Source organism: Benincasa hispida, chromosome 4 (genome assembly GCF_009727055.1).
Source record: "Benincasa hispida cultivar B227 chromosome 4, ASM972705v1, whole genome shotgun sequence".
NCBI classification, from domain to species: domain Eukaryota; kingdom Viridiplantae; phylum Streptophyta; class Magnoliopsida; order Cucurbitales; family Cucurbitaceae; genus Benincasa; species Benincasa hispida.
Genome location: NC_052352.1, coordinates 43,251,656 through 43,272,711, shown reverse-complemented (window position 1 = coordinate 43,272,711; position 21,056 = coordinate 43,251,656). Strand labels below are relative to the sequence as shown.

Here is a 21,056-nt window from a genome sequence, read left to right as displayed (position 1 = left end):
CACTAGTTTCGCTTGTGGGGATTTGTTCTGACTTATTATATGATCCATCAATGATAGCTTCTATCACTGATATCCTCCATCACTGATAACATGAAAATAATGGAACTAATGTCGCTTGTGGGGTTTAAACCTTAAGGTAGTATATCCTCTAAAGAGTATTGCTGGTGTCGCTTGTGGGGATCTGTTCTGACTTATTTTATGATCTATCAATGATAACTTCTATCACTGATATCCTCCATCAGTGATAACATGAAAATAATGGAACTAATGTCGCTTAAGATTAGTTCAATTTGAGATTAGTTTAAGGTTAAAATAAGATGATATGTCAGACATGGTGATTTTTTATTCTCTCCCCTCAACCATTTTCTCTCTTCCCTTCTCTTATTCTTTTGACTTTCTCTCTCCTCTCACTTCTCTTCTTCTTCATTTTCTTTTAGAGGAACTACCTTGGCATCTAAAACGAAAAAAAAAAAAAAGAGAGAGAGGAGTCTATGTGTCAGATAGGTGTCGCTTTAGAGGATCTCGCTAGTTTCGCTTGTGGGGATCTGTTCTGACTTATTATATGATCCATCAATGATAGCTTTTATCACTGATTGAGGGTCTCGCTGGTGTCTCTTTAGAGGATCTTGCTCTAGAGGATCTCGCTAGTTTCGCTTGTGGGGATCTGTTCTGACTTATTATATGATCCATCAATGATAGCTTCTATCACTGATTGAGGGTCTCGTTGGCGTCGCTCTAGAGGATCTCGCTAGTTTCGCTTGTGGGGATCTGTTCCGAATTATTATATGATCCATCAATTATAGCTTCTATCACTGATTGAGGGTCTCGTTAGTGTCGCTCTAGAGGATCTCGCTAATTTCGCTTGTGGGGATCTGTTCTGACTTATTATATGATCTATCAATGATAGCTTCTATCATTGATTGAGGGTCTCGCTGGTATCGCTCTAGAGGATCTTGCTAGTAACAAAATACTATATAAAGTTGTAACTATATCAATCACATTTATGAATCAGTCACATTTATACTATACGATTGCCCTCTTTTCCCTCCAACCAAACATCCTCTAAAATAAATTGAAAGTTGCAACTATATCAATCACATTTATGAAGGATTCATATTGATTCAATATAATCATCATTGATCTTGTAAAATAACAATGTAATTTCCAAAATTATAACAATCACTGTATATTGTCAAAATAATTTCCAAACTATTGTCAAACAGAAGTCTATTTTCAATAAACAAGTCTAACTATTGTCAATCAAAGTTGTGATATTTTGAGATCAAAGCTTGAAGCATCGTCATTCCACTTTGGAGACTGCCTTGTAGCTTTTCTTGGAGACACATTTGGAGAGACCTTCTTTTTGTCTTTCTTTTGTTTCTTTGCGTTCTCCAAAATTTTCTTGGTTGGTTTTGCTTGTGTTTTTGGTCTCTTGTTGTCCTCTATATTTTCAATGACAACCTTTGGTCTATATTTTTTTAGACTATCTTTAAGAGTCATTTCAATCACCTGAAATCATGGAATCAAATATAACATGACATCAATGTGTTATCAGTATCAGTCAAGTAAATAAAGCTTCCTATTATTTATACTATCACTGATAAAAAAAAAAAAAACTATCAATGATAGAGTGTTATCACTGATAGTTGGTTATCAATGATTTCAGATATCACTGACAGTATGTTATCACCGATAATAAACTATCAATAATGCTATCAATGATAGTGTGTTATCACTGATAGTTGGTTATCAACAAACTGATTTCAGATATCACTGATAGCATGCTAGCGTTATAATTAAGATCATCAATCAATCAATACTTACATTCTTTTCCGTCATATCTTCTTCATCTTTTTCTTCTTGATCTTTCTCTTCATCTTCAGGATCATCATGCATTTGTTCTTGCTGGTCATTCTCTTGATCATCTTGAGCCTCCTTGTCCTTAGCAGTGTCAACTTCAACCTGCATGCATAAATCATTTTTGTTATTGTACTTCTTTACAGAAAAAGAAAATTACAAGTTTTACCTCTAGAACTTCCAAACATGCATCTAAAAGCTCCAAACTAGATGATGGCACTTTGTTCTTCTCAAGAGATTCTTGAGATTGCTTTTCACCACCTTCATCTTTTTGTGGAAGTTTATCACTGATAGCTTCTTTTATGTGGCCCAATATATCAAGAATCTCCTTGTGCTTTTCATTGATGTCCTTCTTAATATCTTCTTGTCCTCTTTTTAATTCTTCAATTGCCTCTTGTAATGATACAATTCTTCTCTCGGTTTACATTTGTTTTCCTTCTTTTTCTTTTTCAATATCCATCTCCCTGGTTGCCAGCTCCACAAAATAGGCATAATAGTTGGATTGCAATTCTTGTTCAGTTGGAACAAATGAAGCAACAGTAAACTGAAAGTTTAATAAAGATGTTAGTGATACAGGTAATTTATAGAAACAATCATTGATTTCAAGCTATCACTGATTGCTTATATCTACAATAACATGCTATCAATGATAGAAGATATCACAATAGTTCCAAATGACTGATAGAAGCTATCACTGATAGTGGTATATTCTATGTCATAAAAGCTGAAACATCAGTTATAGTTTCTATCATTTGATAGCATGCTAATAATATATATAAATAAAGGAAATAACAGTGATAAAAGACTTACACCAGTGGCTTTGAAAATATTGTTGTTGATGTATTGCCAATCATTAGGTTCTTGAGACTCCCATTGAGTAAGTCTAGGTCCATCGCTTTTTATTCTTCGTGCAAATCCAATAGTGGGGTTGGATAATCTTGGTATAATTTCAAAAGCCCAATATACCAAAGCTAGTGGAAATCCTTGGAGGAAAATGGAAGATGCCTTATTGATGAAAGCCTTCTTAAAAAACTCTATAGTTAGTTCAAAGGAAACCCTTCCCCATGGATAAGATCTAAACCTTTCTTCGTCATCCAACATTTTTAGATGCTTCCAACTTACTTTGTTATGTCCTTGTGTAGGAATTAGGAAGCTTTCTAGAAAATACAAGTGTGCAAGTTTGACCTTTACATCAATGGATATGTTGGCATCAGAACCTAACAAATTAAAAGTAGGTTGGAGCTCTCTTATTATAATTTTTTTATTTATCTTGAAAAAGAAGTTTCTAATTGTGTTGTCCATTGATTCCTGTTCACTATAGATACCATCTATAGGGTAATCATCATAATTTAAACCTGTTACTAAACAAAAATCCTTGAGGCCAAATTTATGTCCTTCTAAATTAAAGGCCAATATATTTTGTTTGGTAATTGTACATTGCCTTCTAATAAGGTGTGATATGAGTTGGTTGGGCATCCTTTTCATTTTCATATCTAAGAAGTGCCCAAAAGGACCTTCTCTAAATAGTTGGAGTGATGGCTTGTCTAATTTTTCTATGTTAGATAAAACATCTAAATTTATGGAGGAGCTGACTTTTAATAGATTTGTCCATTCACTTTCTGGAACAATTAATACATTTTCCTGTATATATAACAATAACATAAATGTAAGAAAAAAGCAACCACAAATCTATATAATTTTATAAAATATCATTAAATTGTGACCTTGATCTTCTTGTGTTTTTTTCCAGATGTTGATGCTTCCAATGTTTTTCTATTTCTTTCTCCATTTATCCTAAAAACAAACATGTGGAACCATTACGTTCATATCATTAATAACAATAATAGTGATAGATACTTTTCCTATGAATAAACAATCATCAAATCACAATACAGGGAACTAAATTAGCATCAATGATAGCATCCATCAGTGATAGTTTGTTAATAGACAAATCCATTAACAAACTATCAATGAACTGTCAACATTTTGCCTAACAAAAAATCTTCAGTTAAACAACAATAAATAACTTCAATGATAACTTCAGTTAAACAACAATAACCTCAGTTAAAGCATTAGTGATAACTTCAATAATAAATAACTTCAGTTAAAGCATCAGTGATAACTTCAGTTAAACAACAATAAATAACTAAATTAGCAGAAACATCAGCAAATCACAACGATAAATAACTACACCGTGATGACTACACTATGACCAAAATACATAATAAAATGAAACATCTAAAATTGTCAATAGAGAATACATGTAGCTCTAATTTGAAATAACTATTTATCTTGTTATATAAACTGTCAATTGAAGAAGAACTAAGCCCTACGTTTTCGATTTCTTGTTATCAGTGATGAAGAGATGAACAAAGGAAAAAGAAGAAATGAAGAAACGAAGAAGAACAACGTACCTTTTGAAGTTTGGAGCGAAATCGATGGGGAAGAAGAGCGAAATCAATGAGGCCACGCACTGTCAAGCGAAATGAGCGAAATCGGAAGGAGACGCACTGGAGCTCGAAAGGTTGGAAGTGTTTTACGTGTTTTCCGGATGAAGATGAAGGGTCGAAATGAGGTGGCCAAATCTTTAATATGGGTCCATGTCCATTGTAGTCTTTTCTTTTTTTTAGGCTAAATTTTTAATATAAAAAAATCTATATTTGCAAATACTTTTATTTTTATACATAAACTCTAATATTTATTATAAAATAAATACTCATGCAACTTTTCCTTATTATATTATATTATCTCCATGTCCATATTCTCGTTGTACGTCGTTGTACCTCTCAAATTCAGGAAAAAAAAAAAAAAAAGATGATGATATTGTCCACATCTAAGACTTTTTCCACTAATCGAGATTTTTTTTTTTCCTTATCCAATATTCACTAATTTTGAGGATGTATGATGATATTAGTATCATGAATAGTTCCTACATTTAAATGGAACACTGGAAATTTTAAATTTAATGATTTTAAAAAACTCAATTTAAGTCATTAAAAAAAATTTAAAATTCATTAATAAAACATTGATTATCACTAAATCATTCCATTATCATATTCGAGCACATGGAAGGTCGCTCAAACACTATTTCAAGTTAAATGAAATGATTTTTGTTGACCCATGGATTAAATTACGTTCATAAGTATATATAAATTTCATACATTAAGTAGGACCTAGATGATATATTTAAATGTATCTAAATATGTAAAATAATTTAACAATACACTAATGTTTTATAAAAAGATATTTATGAAAATTTGTTTTTTCTTTAAAAAAAACCAGTATATATATATGCTTTGATTCTAGTTTGATTCTAGTGTTTTTTATAATAACAATCTTAAATTTATTATTACAGGTAACCTATCATCTTTCAACCTCGTGGAAATTTAATAATAATAAAAAAAACACACCCAATGTGATTTTTTTTTTTTTTAATTGTCTTTTTAGCTTTATTATGGAATCTCCAATAAAAAAAAACTAAAGTTCCCCATAAGGAAAGAAAATTCTCCTTTTATACTTATTTCTATATTAGCTAAAATTTTAGTTGAGCATATTTTTGTGGGCATTATTTTATGGTTTAAATAAACAAGAAAAGAAGAAAAAAAAAAGTAAACATAATACTTTTTATAAAGTATACACGAATAAAGACACAAATCCAATAAAAAAAATGTAAATAAAAACCAAAATAATTCTTTTTTTTTTAAAAAAAAAAAAAAAAAAAAAAAAAAAAAGAGAAAATCTTGGGATTAGGTTGGACCAGAAAATAAAAAATTCATTTCCTATCGGCCCCCAGGGCCCCACTCCCCCGAAAAAGAAAGAAATATCGAGATATTTTATTTTATTTTTCCTCTCTCAACTCTATCCCCATTCCCCACCAAATCAAATTCTATCCTCCCACAAAATCAATAATAATAGAGAAACGAGTTAAATTACCATTTTGATTCTTTCATTTTGTAATTGATTTTATTTTAAATTTTTTAAAATTAAGATAATAATACATATTAGTTATCGCAAAGTTATATATGTTTATTTTGACAAACAAAAATTATTTCAAATAGTAAAACTGTTGAAAATATTTATAAGTTATAGCAAAATTTTAGAACTATTAATGATAGATGTTGATACACATTGATAGACTTATATCAATGTCACTGATAGACACTACTGATAGAAGTCTATGTGTCTATCAATGTCTATCAGCATCTATCATTAATAGTTCTAAAATTTTGTTATATTTTAATTCATTTTTCTATATTTAAAAACAACCCATTAACAAATTTAGTTCTTTATATTTATAAATCTAACTCTAGGGTTATTAATTAGAGTATAATGTATTTTTCAAAAAAATTCATTTTTATTTAAACTCTTTTAATAAAAAAGAATTTAAAATGAATCTTGAATGTGTTTAAAAAACTATTTTGAGTGAATTATCAAACATTTAATATTTTTCCTAAAATGATTTATTTTTAAAATTAAACACTCGAAAAATTAATCCAAACACATCTTTTATCTTTGTTTTTCTTTAAATTTTGAAAACATATTGGTATTATTTCCAAACATTATGACCTTTTTCTCCACATTTCTCCCAGCTTTTTCCACTAATAAGATGGTCATCTCATACTCATGGAGTGTAATCTCTTTTATAGTTCATTGGGGGTTCTACATCAATACTAAGAAATATTATAACATATTTCTAGGGTTGTTTTTTTTTTTTTTTTTTAATTTTTTAAATAAAACTCAAATGTTTGGAATAAAGGGTGGTTACCATTTGTGTAGAGTTATATTGTTTCATAAATAAACATTTCGTAACTAATCAACTTGAAAAAGAAATATGACTATTCGAATGATCACAAATAGTTTATGAATATGTCTCTTCTTCAAATTGCAAAAAAGAACTTTTTCACCATTGCTTTTCTCTCATAAAAACATTTCTCCCTTTAACTAAATTGGTTCAGGTTTGATTTATTTCCACAAAATATAGTTTGTTGGATCTTGTAGACGATGTGTTGCTTTCATAAGAAAGTTAATATGTTCTATCCTGAGAGGCAACTACTCAAGAAACTCATACACTGGATTGAGTAAAATTATCTTAAGATTGTTATATGAATAGTTTCATAAAAAATGTGAGAAAATACCTAATCTTGTAAACGTGAGAGAATCTGAACCCAACGACTATTGTCCATCCATCCTAATATATGAATGTTAATACCAACCACTCCTATTAGTAGGTAGCTAATGTAAAGTAATGGCTTTTGTGCAACATCTTGATACATTTGGATCTCTCATTTTCACCCAAACCATAATATTGTTTTGCTAACTTCACTAAGTGCACTTTCCTCCATTACAAGTACTACTTTTGTGGGATCGTGGACGATGGTGTCCAATCCAATTTTTCAAATTTGATATTCAACTTATACATGTATTACTTTGGTGGTCTCTACATCTGCAAATTATAAATGAATAACTGATTTGTTATGTTGGAATATTTGAAAGTATAGAACTAAGATCACGTTTACCCCATTCAAAAGATAATAAATCAATGATAATGTGAATAATGAGTCCCATTGGTATTGTTTGCTTGTAATATGTATTTGTACTGACACTTGGGCCTACTTTCAAATCTGTAATAAAAAAACGCAAATTGATTGACAAGCAAAGCATGCTCAATCCATTTGCATTTGAAAATTACGTCGTATCATGACCGTTACTTGGTTACTCTTCCAGATGAAATATTATGAATTTTAACAATTTTAATGTTGTCGTCACCGTCATTGTGATTCAGTAACAATTTTAATCGTTTGACTCCTAGAAAGATAATGTTAACAATAACATTAACAGTAAATGTGACAAAATTCATAAATTCAAATAAATGCGATAAAAAATAATTCTGTTACATTTGTAATTCAGACCCATTACAATTAATCTATCAATTAAATTTCATTTCAATTACACCAACTTTCTTTATAATTTGATAAACGTGACATAAAATTGGTAAGGTAAGATGGAGGGGTATTGATTAAGAAACAGGGGGTATAAATGTAAAGTTAAAAGATGACGTGGCCAGTTAGGAGATTCCAAAGCGTAGTCACGTGATACGGTCTTGTCGGCTATCTTTTCATTTTCCATAAGAATATTCAATTACTTCTTTGCTGGGACCCACTTATACACAAGTGTATGCCCTGCCAGCCAGTCCTTTTTTTTTTTTTCTTCCTAATTTTCTTTATTAATTAATTCTTCTAACCTTTTGTATCAACTCAAAAAAAGGAAAGAAAAAAAAATCTTGATTTGTGTTCAACAAATAATATAATTCTCCACTTAACTACATTAATTTGTATATTACCAAAACCTTGTAAGGATAATGATCTTGTTTTTGATTTGTTGTTGTTGTTTTTTTTTTTAAATTTATACTTATTTTTCTTAAATATTTTAATTATGAATTTCATTTTTTTTATAAAAAAAAAAAACCCTTTAAGTTATTGGCCAAATTAAAAAAAAAAACAAGTAATTTTTTTAAAACTTGACTTGATTTTTAAAGATATAGATAGAATATGAATCAACAAATCAATCTATAAATGAGAGTAATATTGATAAGCTTATTTTTTAAAAATAAAAAATCAAATATTTATCAAACTGACTAGTTGAATGACCTTTTATGCTGGACAAGACTATTATTCTTGGTTATTTAAACTCTATATATTCTTACCTATCTACTATGAGAAAAATATATTCTTTTTACTGTAATGTATTATTAACTTATATATTATTAGAGAATTCATTGCTAGTCAGATGTGTTCCTTTACAATTGAAAAAGACCATTAAATTCTTTATTATTATTAATGTAGTTTTCTTTCTCATTTGAAATTCTTACTTATCATAACTTTCTATTTGATTATCTTCAATCTAATAATAGTTCTATTTTAATATATGTAATTTTAAAGGGTCAATTTAGGTTAATTACTGAAAAACAATAGATAATAAGCCATATTCTTTGAAGACTTTATTATATAGAACTTTACATTAACATTTACTAATACTTTATGATATACAACCTTACATTAACATTTACTATAACCAATTATGGCTATTCACTATTGTTAGTTAAACAAAGTACCAATTTGAACATCTTATCATCAAGACAATGTACAACTTACAAGACGATTTGATTTTTAGATTAGTTTTAGATTTTGTTCTTGATTTGATTTAGATATTTATAATTATAGTTAAATGGGAATATGGGAAGATGGTTGGTGAATAAGAAAACTAAAATAACAAACCATTTCAAGAAAATAAAATAATAATCATAATCATAATAACCGTAAATAATGACATCTTATATAAATTCGAGGATTTGAGTCTCTCAATTTTATTCTCTTTATATAATATATATAAAAAACTGAGGCAATGCCAATATCAAGATTATGGCCGCTATATAAAGGCATCACTCGTGAATTTCAGATTCCATTCCAAGTGTGTCTTTGTAGGCAAAGGGCACAGCATAGCACACCATTCTAGCGCGAATACGGAGCCTAACCAGTCGGGTTTGTTCTTCATTTCTCTCTCTCTCTCTCTCTCTCGATCTGTCTCTGTTATTACTTTCCACTTTTTTGTAATCTGTTTGGAGTGTAAGATTTTATTGGTTTTTGTGATTATGAAAAGAGACAGATATACAGGATTTGTTGGAAGAAAATAGTGAGATATGGTTGGTAGCGCGATGGGGATGGGTGAAATCAATGGTGGGGCTGAGGTTTTGATCGGAAATTTTGATACAAATGTTGTGTTTTCTGAACCTCTGCCTTCGTTGGCGGAGAACAACAACGGCGTGGATCTCAATGGACAACAACATGGAGACTCGAATCAGAAAGGGAAGAGGGAGATTGTACTTGGTAGAAATGTTCATACCACTTGCTTATCCATCACCGAGCCTGACGCTAATGACGAGTCTACAGGCGATAAGGAAGCTTACATGGCTAGCGTCTTGGCTCGCTATAGAAAGAATCTCCTCGAGAGGACTAAATATCATTTAGGTCTTTAGTTTTTTTTTTAAATTTTTTTGATAAACCTGTGTTCTTGTTTTCGTTTAGGAAATTGAAATTTTCGTTGTTCTGATTTGGATTTGGATGTTACTCTGTTTGTGTTTTAGGGTACCCTTATAATTTGGACTTCGATTACGGTGCTTTAGGGCAGTTGCAGCATTTTTCTATTAACAATCTAGGCGATCCGTTCATTGAAAGTAATTACGGTGTGCACTCGAGGCAGTTTGAGGTTGGGGTGTTGGATTGGTTTGCTCGCCTTTGGGAGATTGAAAAAAATGAGTATTGGGGATACATTACAAATTGTGGTACGGAAGGCAATCTTCATGGGATTCTCGTTGGGTTAGTTTCGTTGAGTTTGATTTTCTGTTTCGTATGGTGTTAATTCATGCTCTTTTTTTTAGCGGTAGTGAAACTTTAGGCATTGGTTCTTGTAGGAGAGAAGTTTTGCCGGATGGGATTCTGTATGCTTCTCGGGAATCTCATTATTCCGTTTTCAAAGCCGCTAGAATGTATAGAATGGACTGTGTGAAGGTTGACACTCTTGTATCTGGTGAGATCGATTGTGTTGACCTTAGGGTCAAGTTGCTTGCTAACAAAGACAAACCAGCTATACTCAATGTTAATATTGGTAATTCTCGTCTCTTGCTTCATGTTTTCGACTAAAAACAGGGGAATATATTCGTTTTATTGGTGAGAATTGAGTGGATTCTTGTTGCAGGAACCACGGTGAAGGGAGCTGTCGATGATCTTGATCTCGTGATACAAACACTTACCGAATGTGGGTTTTCAAAAAATCGGTTCTACATCCATTGTGATGGGGCATTGTTTGGACTTATGATGCCTTTTGTCAAACGTGTAAGTCACTTCCTTGCCCACTGATAATTTTCACTGGGGCATGTTTCTAGCTTTGTAGTTCTTTTCTCTGCTTACAACTTACAATGCGTACATATATGTGTGGCAGTTGATGGTATGCTCAAGTTTAATTGCATCAAGATAGAAATTCATGTAGACTGTGACACTGTGTACTGACTCGAAGGAACTTGATTGCCATACAATTTGGGTTCTGGTTTGATAGCCATGGAGTATTTTCATTGAGCTAAGCTCTAAATGCTAGTTAGAATTCCCACAACCACCCTCATCCTTCTTTTGGCTATATAGAAATATCTATTTTCTTCCACACCAAGTTACTGCTCCTTTTCTTGGGGGGGTTTTCCTGCTGCCTTCTATCTATCTCGGTAAGGGTGGCTGCTTGTGCAGCTGCTACTTTCCTTACCTTAATTCTTGGTTGATAGCTGTCCTCCTGTCCTATCAAGGTTATCTTACCTTTACACCCAAATCAAACTTTCATTGAGAAAAATGAAATAATACTAGGACATACATACAAAAAAGGAGACAACCGACAAAAACAACCTCCAATCCAACAAAATAAGACCTAACAGATGATTTAAAGTAGACTTGGTCACATACCCCTATAGGGACACGTGAACCTATTATAGGACCAAATTGGTAGGGCTTAAGCCTCAATCTTATTTACCAACAATGGGGGAAGAATTCTAGAGCTTCCCAATCTCTCCCTCATCTCTCAAAGAGACCTATTACAAGATAATTGCCAAAAAGATGACTCCTTTCTCTCCCCTCAACAGTATATAACCATAAATTCTCAATATCTCAGGCCCTCCCGAACTAACAATATTACCGGGCAACCTCTATAACAAACTCTCTCACGTATTCCTTCCTTTCTTACACCTATGTGTATACACCTTTACCCCCCGGGCTCTATCATTACCCGTCTCCAAAGATCCACCTTGTCCTCAAGGTGGAAGTTTGGAAACTGAGACTTAATGATGTCGACTTGCTCCCAAGTTGCATCTTTGGGTAGGTTATTCTCCCACTGGATTAAATCCTCCAACACACTGTCTTCAATTGGAGACTTGCAAAGGCCCAAGACCGCCAATGGTGTAATGGCCATAGAGAGATCAGCTGCCAACGATGAAGGGATGGGAAATACCGACAACTTTGGACCCACAACCTTTCATCGAACGGAAACATGAAACATGGGACGAATACCAGAATTGGTCGGCAGCACAAGGCGATAAGCTACTGGTCCAACGTGAGTCCAAATCTGAAAAGGCCCTATAAAGCGCGGGGCAAGCTTTGGATGGGTGTGCCTACTCAAGGAAGATTGACGATATGATCGTAGCTTCAAATAGACCTAGTCATTTAAATCATATTACACATCCCACCGTTTGGCATTAGCTAGCTTGGTCATCCTCTGCTGTGCTTTAAGTAAGGAGGCCTTAAGCATGGCATCCTGGTCTTATCATAAGCCATCGATTTCATGCACCATACTAGTCCCCTTTTCATAAGGCAATAGAGGGGGGAGAGGCAGGCCATAAACAACTTCAAAAGGGGTTACATGTGTCGACGCATGGTAAGCGGTGTTGTAACTAAATTCCGCTCATGACCACTTGGACCATTGTTTTGGTGCATCCAGGGTAAAGCAACGAAAATATGTTTCAACTCCTCTATTTACCACCTCTGTTTGGCTGTCGGTTTGGGGATGATAGGCCGTACTACGCTGTAATTTTGTCCCTAACAACCACATAAGTTCCTCCTAAAACAAGCTAGTGAAAATTTTATCTTGATCTGAAACCATACTACACGGACAGCCATGTAAATGCACGATTTCACGAACAAAAACAGCAGCCACTGAGAGAGCATTAAAAGGATGCTTACTCCAAACATCCCAAAATTGAACAATCATACTATTAATTAGCTGGCCCATCTCTTTTTCCTAATATAGATATGAGTATTAGCAGGCCTGATAGGAGGTTCTGATTCAATGGATTTGGCAACAACCAAAAGAGGCCACATCAGAGGTTTGACCGTCTAGCTCTTACTATGAAAAAAAAAGAAAAAGAAATGACTTCATAACTATCCATTTCTGACCTTCTACCTTGAGGGAAGGTGAAAGTTAAAGTGACAGCGGCGATAGGAACCTTAGGCCTCCCATTGTAAGTGGAATTGATTCCTAAGTGGGAACTGCCCCTAATACAAACTACTGTTTGAGAGGTTCACCCATTATCCTCAGAACCCTGCACACGAGGCTTGGGGGTTCTGATTCATTGGATTTGACAACAACCAAAAGAGGCTCCGTTAGAGATTTTTTACTTGATCTAACTTTACTATCAGTATGTGACCTTTCCACCTCGAGGGTAAGGTGAAACTTGAAAGTTTGGGTGGCAGTATTGATGGAAACTTTAGGCCTCCCATTCACTTTACGCATGCTTGAAGAAGAGGATGAACAGGGAGCAGTCTTTTCTGTAAACTGTTAAGAGGCCGTGAGCCCATTAGAACCATGGGTATTGTGTCAGCAGTTTATGGAGTAATTATGGTATATTTCTTAGCTTATATAGAATGTCAGGCCTCTCGATGTACTTTGGTCTGTATCTCTTTTTAACCCTTTTGAATGTACTAGCTGTGCTTTACTTTGGTCTGCCAAGCCACTACTCCTCTCCTTTTTCCCGCCATCAAGTGGTCACATATCCAACTGCCACTCTCTTATCCTACTCTTAACTCTTTCCTGCCAACAGATGCTTTCTCTTCTTGTTAGTTGACTTCTTTTACCTATTGTAGGAAAATCAAATGGAAGGCCTAGCGATTGCATAGGCTAATTTAAGAATGCCTATACAACCTAACTGCTAGATGATTGAATATTGAGATAAATTCATGCATGAATATAATTGTTTAGTCCAAGAATGGGGTAACCATTGATTAAACAATCTATCCATCTGCTGTTAGGCTTCTAGTCATTTTTAATTGTTTGGGATTGTCTGTGGGATATTTTCAGGACCTGACATGCTCACCCCATGAATCAAGTGAACTGTGAGATGAGAAGTTGATATGTGGCATTTCATTAGTGAATGACAGAATCATTTTGATACATCTTAATGGTTTAAAAGATACTTTTGCTGACCTTTCGGTTTTATATTCCCCTTCAGCATTATGTATCACCTGAAATGAAAACAAATATAGAATAGAACTGTATTATTTTATTGCTTGTAATTTTCAGTCTGAATTTCAGTATTCTATCTCGGCTCTCACTAGTTTTGTTTTTGAGCAGGCACCAAAGGTCTCGTTTAAGAAGCCCATCGGAAGTGTGAGTGTTTCTGGCCACAAGTTCGTTGGATGCCCAATGCCCTGTGGTGTTCAGCTTACAAGGTTGGAGCATATAAATGCCCTCTCCAGCAATGTTGAGTATCTAGCTTCAAGAGATGCCACGATCATGGGAAGTCGGAATGGCCATGCCCCTATCTTCCTTTGGTACACCCTCAACAGAAAAGGCTATAAAGGTTTTCAAAAGGAAGTCCAGAAGTGTCTCAGAAATGCACACTACCTGAAAGACCGGCTTCTTGATGCCGGAATTAGTGCGATGCTGAATGAACTCAGCAGTACAGTTGTGTTTGAACGACCCCGAGACGAAGAATTTATCCGAAGGTGGCAGCTAGCTTGCGAAGGAAATATTGCCCATGTTGTAGTAATGCCCAATGTTAGCCAAGAGAAACTGGACGATTTCCTAGCCGAATTGGTTGAGAAACGCTCAACTTGGTACGAAGATGAAAACGTTCAACCTCCTTGTGTCGCAGCAGAGTTGGGAAGTGGGAGCTGTGCTTGTAAGTTGCACAGGCGTTGATATGCTTTTATGGAAGTTGTATTCGGTTGTATTGCTTGTTTGGTAGTGAAACTCTAGATTCACTTGAATTTTGGTGTTATCATAGTCGTGTTTTGAGTATATTAATAAATCACTATAGGCGTGTATTCACGAATTCCTCTCTCGAATATTGAGGATTTTAATGAATGGCTCTAGTAGTAATATGTTTACGAATTCTTCTCTCATCATCATTTTTTTTGCCACTAGAAAAAGATACAGAACCAAATATTATTGAACATTTGATAATTAAATGATGAGCAACTGTTTGTGACGGGAGATCAAGCAAGGGCTAAACTTTTCGCCACATCCAAGGATATACAAGTATGATTTGATTCTTCACAAAGAAGTGAGCACTATTATTTGCTGTGAGTGTTATTACAATACAATCCTCAATCATCAAAGAAATAATACAGCTTTTTTGTACACATGTTTGTTTTTTTACAAGTATACTCGTACAAATCCAAACGTAGAAGACACAGGCTATAATTCCTTAGCTTCCCAAATCAAAATATCAATCCTCACTACGCAATGGATTATCTAAAGATGTTACCACAGCAGGTGGTTATACTCCAGGAAGCTGGGATGGCGAAGACCCTCCTCGAGCATCAGGCTGAGACATGTGAAGCAGCTGTGGCTGTTGATGATTCTGGCAGTTGCCAAATTGAAGCAATGATGTTTGGAGAGGAGGGAATTGAGGAGGTAGCCCTCCCCCAATGTTGAATGAGTTGCCATTTGCAACAGGCAGTTGGGCAGCAGCTATCTTAAGCCGCTGCACTTCCTCCCTCAGTGTCTCATTCAAAGCTGTAAGCCACCAAACATTTGAATAGTTAACATCTCAACTTGCATTGTGAATGAAGCCCTCAAGAAAGATGAAAGCAAAAAATTGAGCATTTTTCTATGAGGTATATAGTAAGATTATGAATGACGAGCCACTCATACCATCCCTCAGATGGGCTTGCTGCTCCATGGCCTGCAACCTTAGCTTGAGTTCTCTGTTCTCTGTAGTCAAGCCAGCGGTATCTCTCTGCACCAAAGTAGATTACTAAGCCAGCGGTATCTTATCTAATTCATCAAGACCACACTAGGAGCTGTTTGGCACATCAACTTGTTTAGTTGATATAAACAACTCAACTTCAATAGTAGCCAAAGTAAGCTTGGCTCAATGGTATTGGCATGACCTCCGTCTCTAGAGATTTGGGGTTCAAATCCCCCACCTAACCATTGTACTCAAGAAAAAAAAAAAAAGAAAAGAAAACTCAACTTCAACAATAAACATTGAAGTTTGCACATTTATCAAGTCACTTCATCCTTCTCTCTTAATTGACTTTTCATAATTTTTAAAATAATCCATCTTACAACTCTATACCCAATACAAACTTACTAACCCCACTTAGTGGCCCCTAAAAGTTCAAATACTCTCACCCACTCATAACAAAAACAAAGAACACTTATCCATCTTTTCTAATTCATTAAGAAGACTCACAAAAGCCTGATTATCTCTACAACAGGTCTTGAAAGTGAAAAAACAAAATTTGAAAAGTCAAAAGTCACCAGTTCTTTCATCAACATAACAAGTCCACTTGATAGCTACAGCCCACCCATAGGACTTGTAAAGTAAGCATAGATAAAAGATTCATGTTTTGTCAAGTTCAGTCCTGTTCATTATCTTTCCCCATAAGCTACAAAAAGAATAGGAAGACATACCTGTAGCACTGTGACCTGAGCAGAAAGGGAGGTGGCTTCTGACTGAAGCATCTGCACCTTCTTCTCTAGTTCATTCGTGTAACGTATTTTCCTCTCCTTGGATCGTGCAGCAGATTGTCTATTCGCCAGAATCCTACAATGGAAGATAAATCCCAAACCCATTATCACTCAATCATACTTAACTCTTGATTAATTGCAGGGAATTTGAGAACATTCAAGGTACAACGAAAATTCAAAGCAGAAAGAGACATAAACCCAATAATTCATGAGAAAATTCGAAGCAGAACATGAGGTAATGAATCAACAACCTTTTAGCTCTTTTAGGGTCCATCAAAGCAAGCTCAGCGAGTTTATCAGGCGCCATGGCCTTCTTGGAGCAGTCAATTACCACAGTGGAATCAGCTTCAAACGAGGAAGTCAAAGACCCATCCATGGAATTGCTATGCCTATGACGACCCATCTTCTTCTCCCCCGCCGTCACTCTCCCGGCAAGTACTTCACCATCACTTCCATCTCCGGCCATCCCCAAGCCCTCGAAGAAGTCGGAATCCATCGACAAGCTCCGGTAGTGAGAATTGAATAAGGAAGCGGAGTTACCGTTTCCAGCCCTAGGTTTTGTGGCAGAGGCGTCTTCAGGGGACTTGGAATTGAAGGAATCGACGGCCATACGAGCCCCCGTCGGCGTCGGGGAAGGTGACGGCGAGGGAGAAGGAAGAGCAGACGATGAATCGATGTCTGGAGGGTCGAAGAGGAGAAGATCGTCGAAATTAGCGAAGCGGAAGGAGGTATCGGAGTGGGAACGGCGGTGGTGATACCCACGGTGTGGAGCCTCTGGCATCTGTTCTATGTCCATCTTCGCCGCCACATGCGGCGGCTTCCGGGCGGTAAAGTTCAAATCCATCATTGGAAGTGAAGTTCAATTACAGAGGAGAGGGAAAGCGGTCGAGTAAGTTCAAGGTTCAGACATGGTGAAGAAGAAGATGAAGTTATTATAGTGAGATTATTGGGGTGAGATTGTAATTTACTAAAATGAAGGGTCAGAAACACTATTAAGGGAAAGAATTGGGCATGATTTTCCTTTCATAGTATAATTTGGAGGAAGTTATTTCAGTTGAAAAAAAAAAAAAAAAACAGAAAAGAAAAAGAAAAAGAAGAAAAGTTTTCAATAATCACTCAAAAAAGCACATCCAAATTGCAAAACCCCATTATCAGATAAAGCTTTGGAGGATCTTGAGATCTTGACCCTTTTATCCTTTCTTCAGGAAGATAGTAAAATTATAAATTATAAATTTAATCCTTCTAATTTTGAGAAAAATATAATTTAGCCTCTATTTTTCTAAATAGTCTCGAATTTTTCTAAATAGTCTCTATAACCATCTAAAATTTCCATCATTTCGATTACCTCGTAATTTTGATTAGAGAAAATTTCATTTCCCCAAATTTCAACGAAAATTTCGAAATTTCGAGAATATTTCAAGAATATTACAATTCATCCATTTCGACGAAATTTCGAGATTTTAAGAAAATTTCGATTTTTTTAATTAACTATATTAGCTCAATTAAGTTTTTCAATTGTATGGTTTTGATTATATAGAATTCTATAGTTTCACAAGTCAATGTTATTTTTTATAGAAGATTAAGTATTTTTTATATATTACTTTTTCAAATTTCAAACTTTTCTCAACTTTTAGCTTTATTTTCGACCAAAAAACTTTCATTTACAAAGAAATTGAGTTTGGAAAAACCACAAAAAGTAACATATTTATTTTTGACCTTATTTAAACTTTTTTTTATTTTCGTATCATTTCATTTCAAAATTGAATCGACGTAAGTTTTTTCTTTAACCATTCATAACTTTTATAATTTTCACATCATCTCACCTAAAAATATTCTTAAACTTTATATTATTTTGTAATTATTTTTCATTTTTTTAAAACATTATGCTCTCACATCAACATTTACAATAGACGTCTAAATATTGTCTTACTTTATAGTAATTGTGCTAAAAAAAAAAGATCAATTATAGTCTAATTAAGCCACAATTAAAGTTGCATTAATTAATTATAACAATTTCCATCCATTTTCATAAATTTTCTCGAAATTTTCATCGATATCGATATTTCCATCGGTATTTTCATAAAACTAAGACATCGATATTTCGAATCCCGTCTATAACAAAAACTATTAGTGAGGAGTTTATTAAACTTTAAGGACTATTCATGAGGTTTTATTAAATCATAAGAATTAAATTCTAATTTTTCAAACTAAAGAGACTAAATTATTAATTTCTTTTAATCATATGACCAAATTTGTAATTTAATCAAATAACATCTAAATATGACATCCATTCGTAGGTGCTCTATTTTTCAAATTCATAAAAAAAAAAAGTTTAAGTTGAATTACGCATTTGGTCCCTAAGATTTTAAAAGTTAAAATTTAATTCTTATGATTTGAAAAAAATTCATAAATAGTCTCGATAATTTGATAAAATTCTTCCCTACTATAAAGATTATTTAAGAGAGTTTCTTCTAACCATCAAGACTAAATTTGAATTATAAATCATATAAAATGAATTCTAGTTATAAATTATAGGGGCTAAATTCTAATTTTTGCAAAATCATAAAGATTAAATTTACAATTTAAGTTATGTTGTATCAATTTTTACTCAAATATTTTCAACCTCAGTGTGTCAATAAGAATTGATTTACGGATATCAAAGAATTTGAATTAGTGACTTGATAAGTTTAAAGATAAAAATTGACTTTTTTTCAATCTAAAATAATTGGTGATAAAGGTTTGTAAGATTTCTTATCTCAATCAATTAGGCTAATTACATGTGTTTGTTTTCGTGTATTTTTTTATGTTTAAAAAGTTTCAATTTAGTTTTTAAAAATCATTTATATAGTTGGAACGGTAAAATTAGCCATTAATATATTAGTTAAAGAAAAATGTTTAAGTAATTATGTCTATAAATTTTTAATGGCCAAATTATTACTTTCAAACTTTTACCAACGCACTAGATATCATATCGCGTAAACTTATCATCAACCAATTTTAACATTCACCGAAGGAAGGAAGAGATAAGAGATTATATTGAAAACTTTTTTAAACAACAAAACTATATTTTATTTGGTTGAATAGTAAATTTAAATTTTATATATTATTCGTTCAAATAAAATAAAATATTTGATGCAAGAATTTAACCGATTTTTTAGAGGTGATTTTCTTTTTTAGTATAAATTAGTGGGTGGGAGATTTGAACTCAAAATCTCTTGTCGCTAACAAATACTATATACCAGTTAAGTTATATTTAATTTGACTTTTAAAGGTGATTTCTTATTTTAAGAATAATATATCGTTGTATTTAAGCTTGGAGTAAATAGGGTGGAGTTGGTTTGTTTGTTTTATTTTCTTTTTTTTTTTAACTTTTTATTTGTTTGTGTCATCATTTTTTTTTTAAAGTTGGATTTTGATTGAGGCGTAACCATCTCTCCCGACATTTGAAACCATGAACTGAAATTGACATCTCACCATTTCCAATATATTTAAAAACAAAACTTCATTTATACTTCATTCACAATGTGGTGCATAAATTATAATAATAATAATAAATATAAACTTTTCCATCCTTAAGACAAATAAATTTGACCAAACACATACAATTGACCTAATTTTGTACTACTACACAAATAATCAATTAAACTACTGTTATAAATTTGAGTAGCACAATGAGAACGCGAATATAGAAAAAATATAATATAATAATATTAAGTATATTCAATATAATATAAAATAAAATAACTAAAATTATAAAATTGGATAATATGAAAATTAGTGGAAGTAGAATTCTCACCAATGTATTTGTAATTTTAAGATCCACCAATTACCACTATTTATAGGCAAAGTGACAAGTAGAATGTAGACTTACATGGACACCAAGTATGAATAATTACAAGGCACATGGATAACATGAAGGGTGTACATGGCTTTGGGATACTTCCCCTTAGATACCCACACACACATATATATATAAAATATGTCTCGTTAAAATCTTATTAGGAAAAACTCAATGAAAAAAAACCTAGTGAAGGGAAAAGAGTACATATTTCATATAATACATACTTGTAAAAGAATATAATATATGCACCAATTTTTCAAAAGTTGCGGTTGGTAATGCCTTTATAAATAAGTCTGCCAAGTTATCGAGCTTCGGTGAAATATGCTTTGTTCTATCTCCTTTAATATATCCTCATTTGATTTGAGCTATGCAAGTTGTGTTGCCTTCGTATAATATTGTTGGAAGATTTTTATTAGAAGACAAGTCATACGTTTCACGAATGTGTTGAGTCATTGACCTTAGCCATACACATTCTCGACTAGCCTTGTGAATTGCAAGAATTTTAGCATGATTTGAGGAAGTGACCATTATATTCTATTTCATTGATCGTCATGATATAACAGTTCCTCCACATGTGAATAGATATGAGATCTAGTTTTGTGTGGATCAGATAAATATCCAAAATCTGTATAATTAACTAGATCAAAATTGATTTATTTGAATAAAACAAACCCATATCGATTGTTCCTCGGAGATAACAGAGTATATGCTTAATTCGGTTCCAATGTCTTTTTGTAGTAGAAAAACTATATCTAGTTAATAAATTTATTGAAAATGCAATATCTGGTCTTGTATTATTAGCAATGTATTTTTGTAGGAGAAGAACTATATCTAGCTAATAAATTTATTGAAA

General features: G+C 33.1%; 2 protein-coding genes and 1 long non-coding RNA gene across 5 annotated transcripts; 1 reads left to right on the top strand and 2 right to left on the bottom strand.

The window, feature by feature from the left end:
• Positions 1-1,237: 1,237 nt before the first annotated feature.
• LOC120076718 lies at positions 1,238-4,400 on the bottom strand. Its single transcript, XR_005481627.1, has 6 exons — positions 4,272-4,400; positions 3,582-3,651; positions 2,668-3,498; positions 2,027-2,401; positions 1,825-1,962; positions 1,238-1,509 (listed from the first exon to the last, which is right to left on the bottom strand). It is a non-coding gene; the product is annotated as an uncharacterized LOC120076718 (long non-coding RNA).
• A 4,839-nt stretch (positions 4,401-9,239) lies between these two features.
• On the top strand, positions 9,240-14,771 carry LOC120076482 (serine decarboxylase). 3 transcript variants are annotated; one of them, XM_039030325.1, is made up of 7 exons: positions 9,240-9,395; positions 9,520-9,881; positions 9,998-10,229; positions 10,325-10,518; positions 10,609-10,745; positions 10,852-10,857; positions 14,014-14,771. In XM_039030325.1, exons 2-7 carry the CDS (start codon positions 9,554-9,556, stop codon positions 14,581-14,583), a joined length of 1,467 nt encoding a protein of 488 aa, XP_038886253.1. In that variant the 5' UTR covers positions 9,240-9,395; positions 9,520-9,553; the 3' UTR covers positions 14,584-14,771. The 3 variants fall into 3 exon arrangements, with proteins under 3 accessions (XP_038886253.1, XP_038886254.1, XP_038886255.1); XM_039030326.1 differs by having other exon boundaries at positions 9,253-9,395; positions 9,514-9,881; XM_039030327.1 differs by lacking the exons at positions 9,240-9,395; positions 10,852-10,857 and having other exon boundaries at positions 9,420-9,881.
• A 157-nt stretch (positions 14,772-14,928) lies between these two features.
• On the bottom strand, positions 14,929-17,507 carry LOC120076484 (transcription factor VIP1-like). The gene is made up of 4 exons (XM_039030328.1): positions 16,614-17,507; positions 16,306-16,438; positions 15,541-15,625; positions 14,929-15,402 (listed from the first exon to the last, which is right to left on the bottom strand). The coding sequence occupies exons 1-4, from the start codon at positions 17,207-17,209 to the stop codon at positions 15,164-15,166; spliced, it is 1,053 nt and encodes a 350-aa protein (XP_038886256.1). The 5' UTR covers positions 17,210-17,507; the 3' UTR covers positions 14,929-15,163.
• Between the last annotated feature and the right edge of the window lie 3,549 nt (positions 17,508-21,056).

Excerpts from the sequence above, each read along its gene's own strand:
- LOC120076482 (XM_039030325.1), top strand. The coding sequence starts at position 9,554 with ATGGTTGGTAGCGCGATGGGGATGGGTGAAATCAATGGTGGGGCTGAG. Across the intron at positions 9,882-9,997 it reads GAGGACTAAATATCATTTAG|GGTACCCTTATAATTTGGAC; the intron begins GTCTTTAGTTTT and ends TTTGTGTTTTAG. Across the intron at positions 10,230-10,324 it reads CTTCATGGGATTCTCGTTGG|GAGAGAAGTTTTGCCGGATG; the intron begins GTTAGTTTCGTT and ends TGGTTCTTGTAG.
- LOC120076484 (XM_039030328.1), bottom strand. The coding sequence starts at position 17,209 with ATGATGGATTTGAACTTTACCGCCCGGAAGCCGCCGCATGTGGCGGCG. Across the intron at positions 16,439-16,613 it reads GACCCTAAAAGAGCTAAAAG|GATTCTGGCGAATAGACAAT; the intron begins GTTGTTGATTCA and ends CTTCCATTGTAG. Across the intron at positions 15,626-16,305 it reads CTCAGGTCACAGTGCTACAG|AGAGATACCGCTGGCTTGAC; the intron begins GTATGTCTTCCT and ends ACTTTGGTGCAG.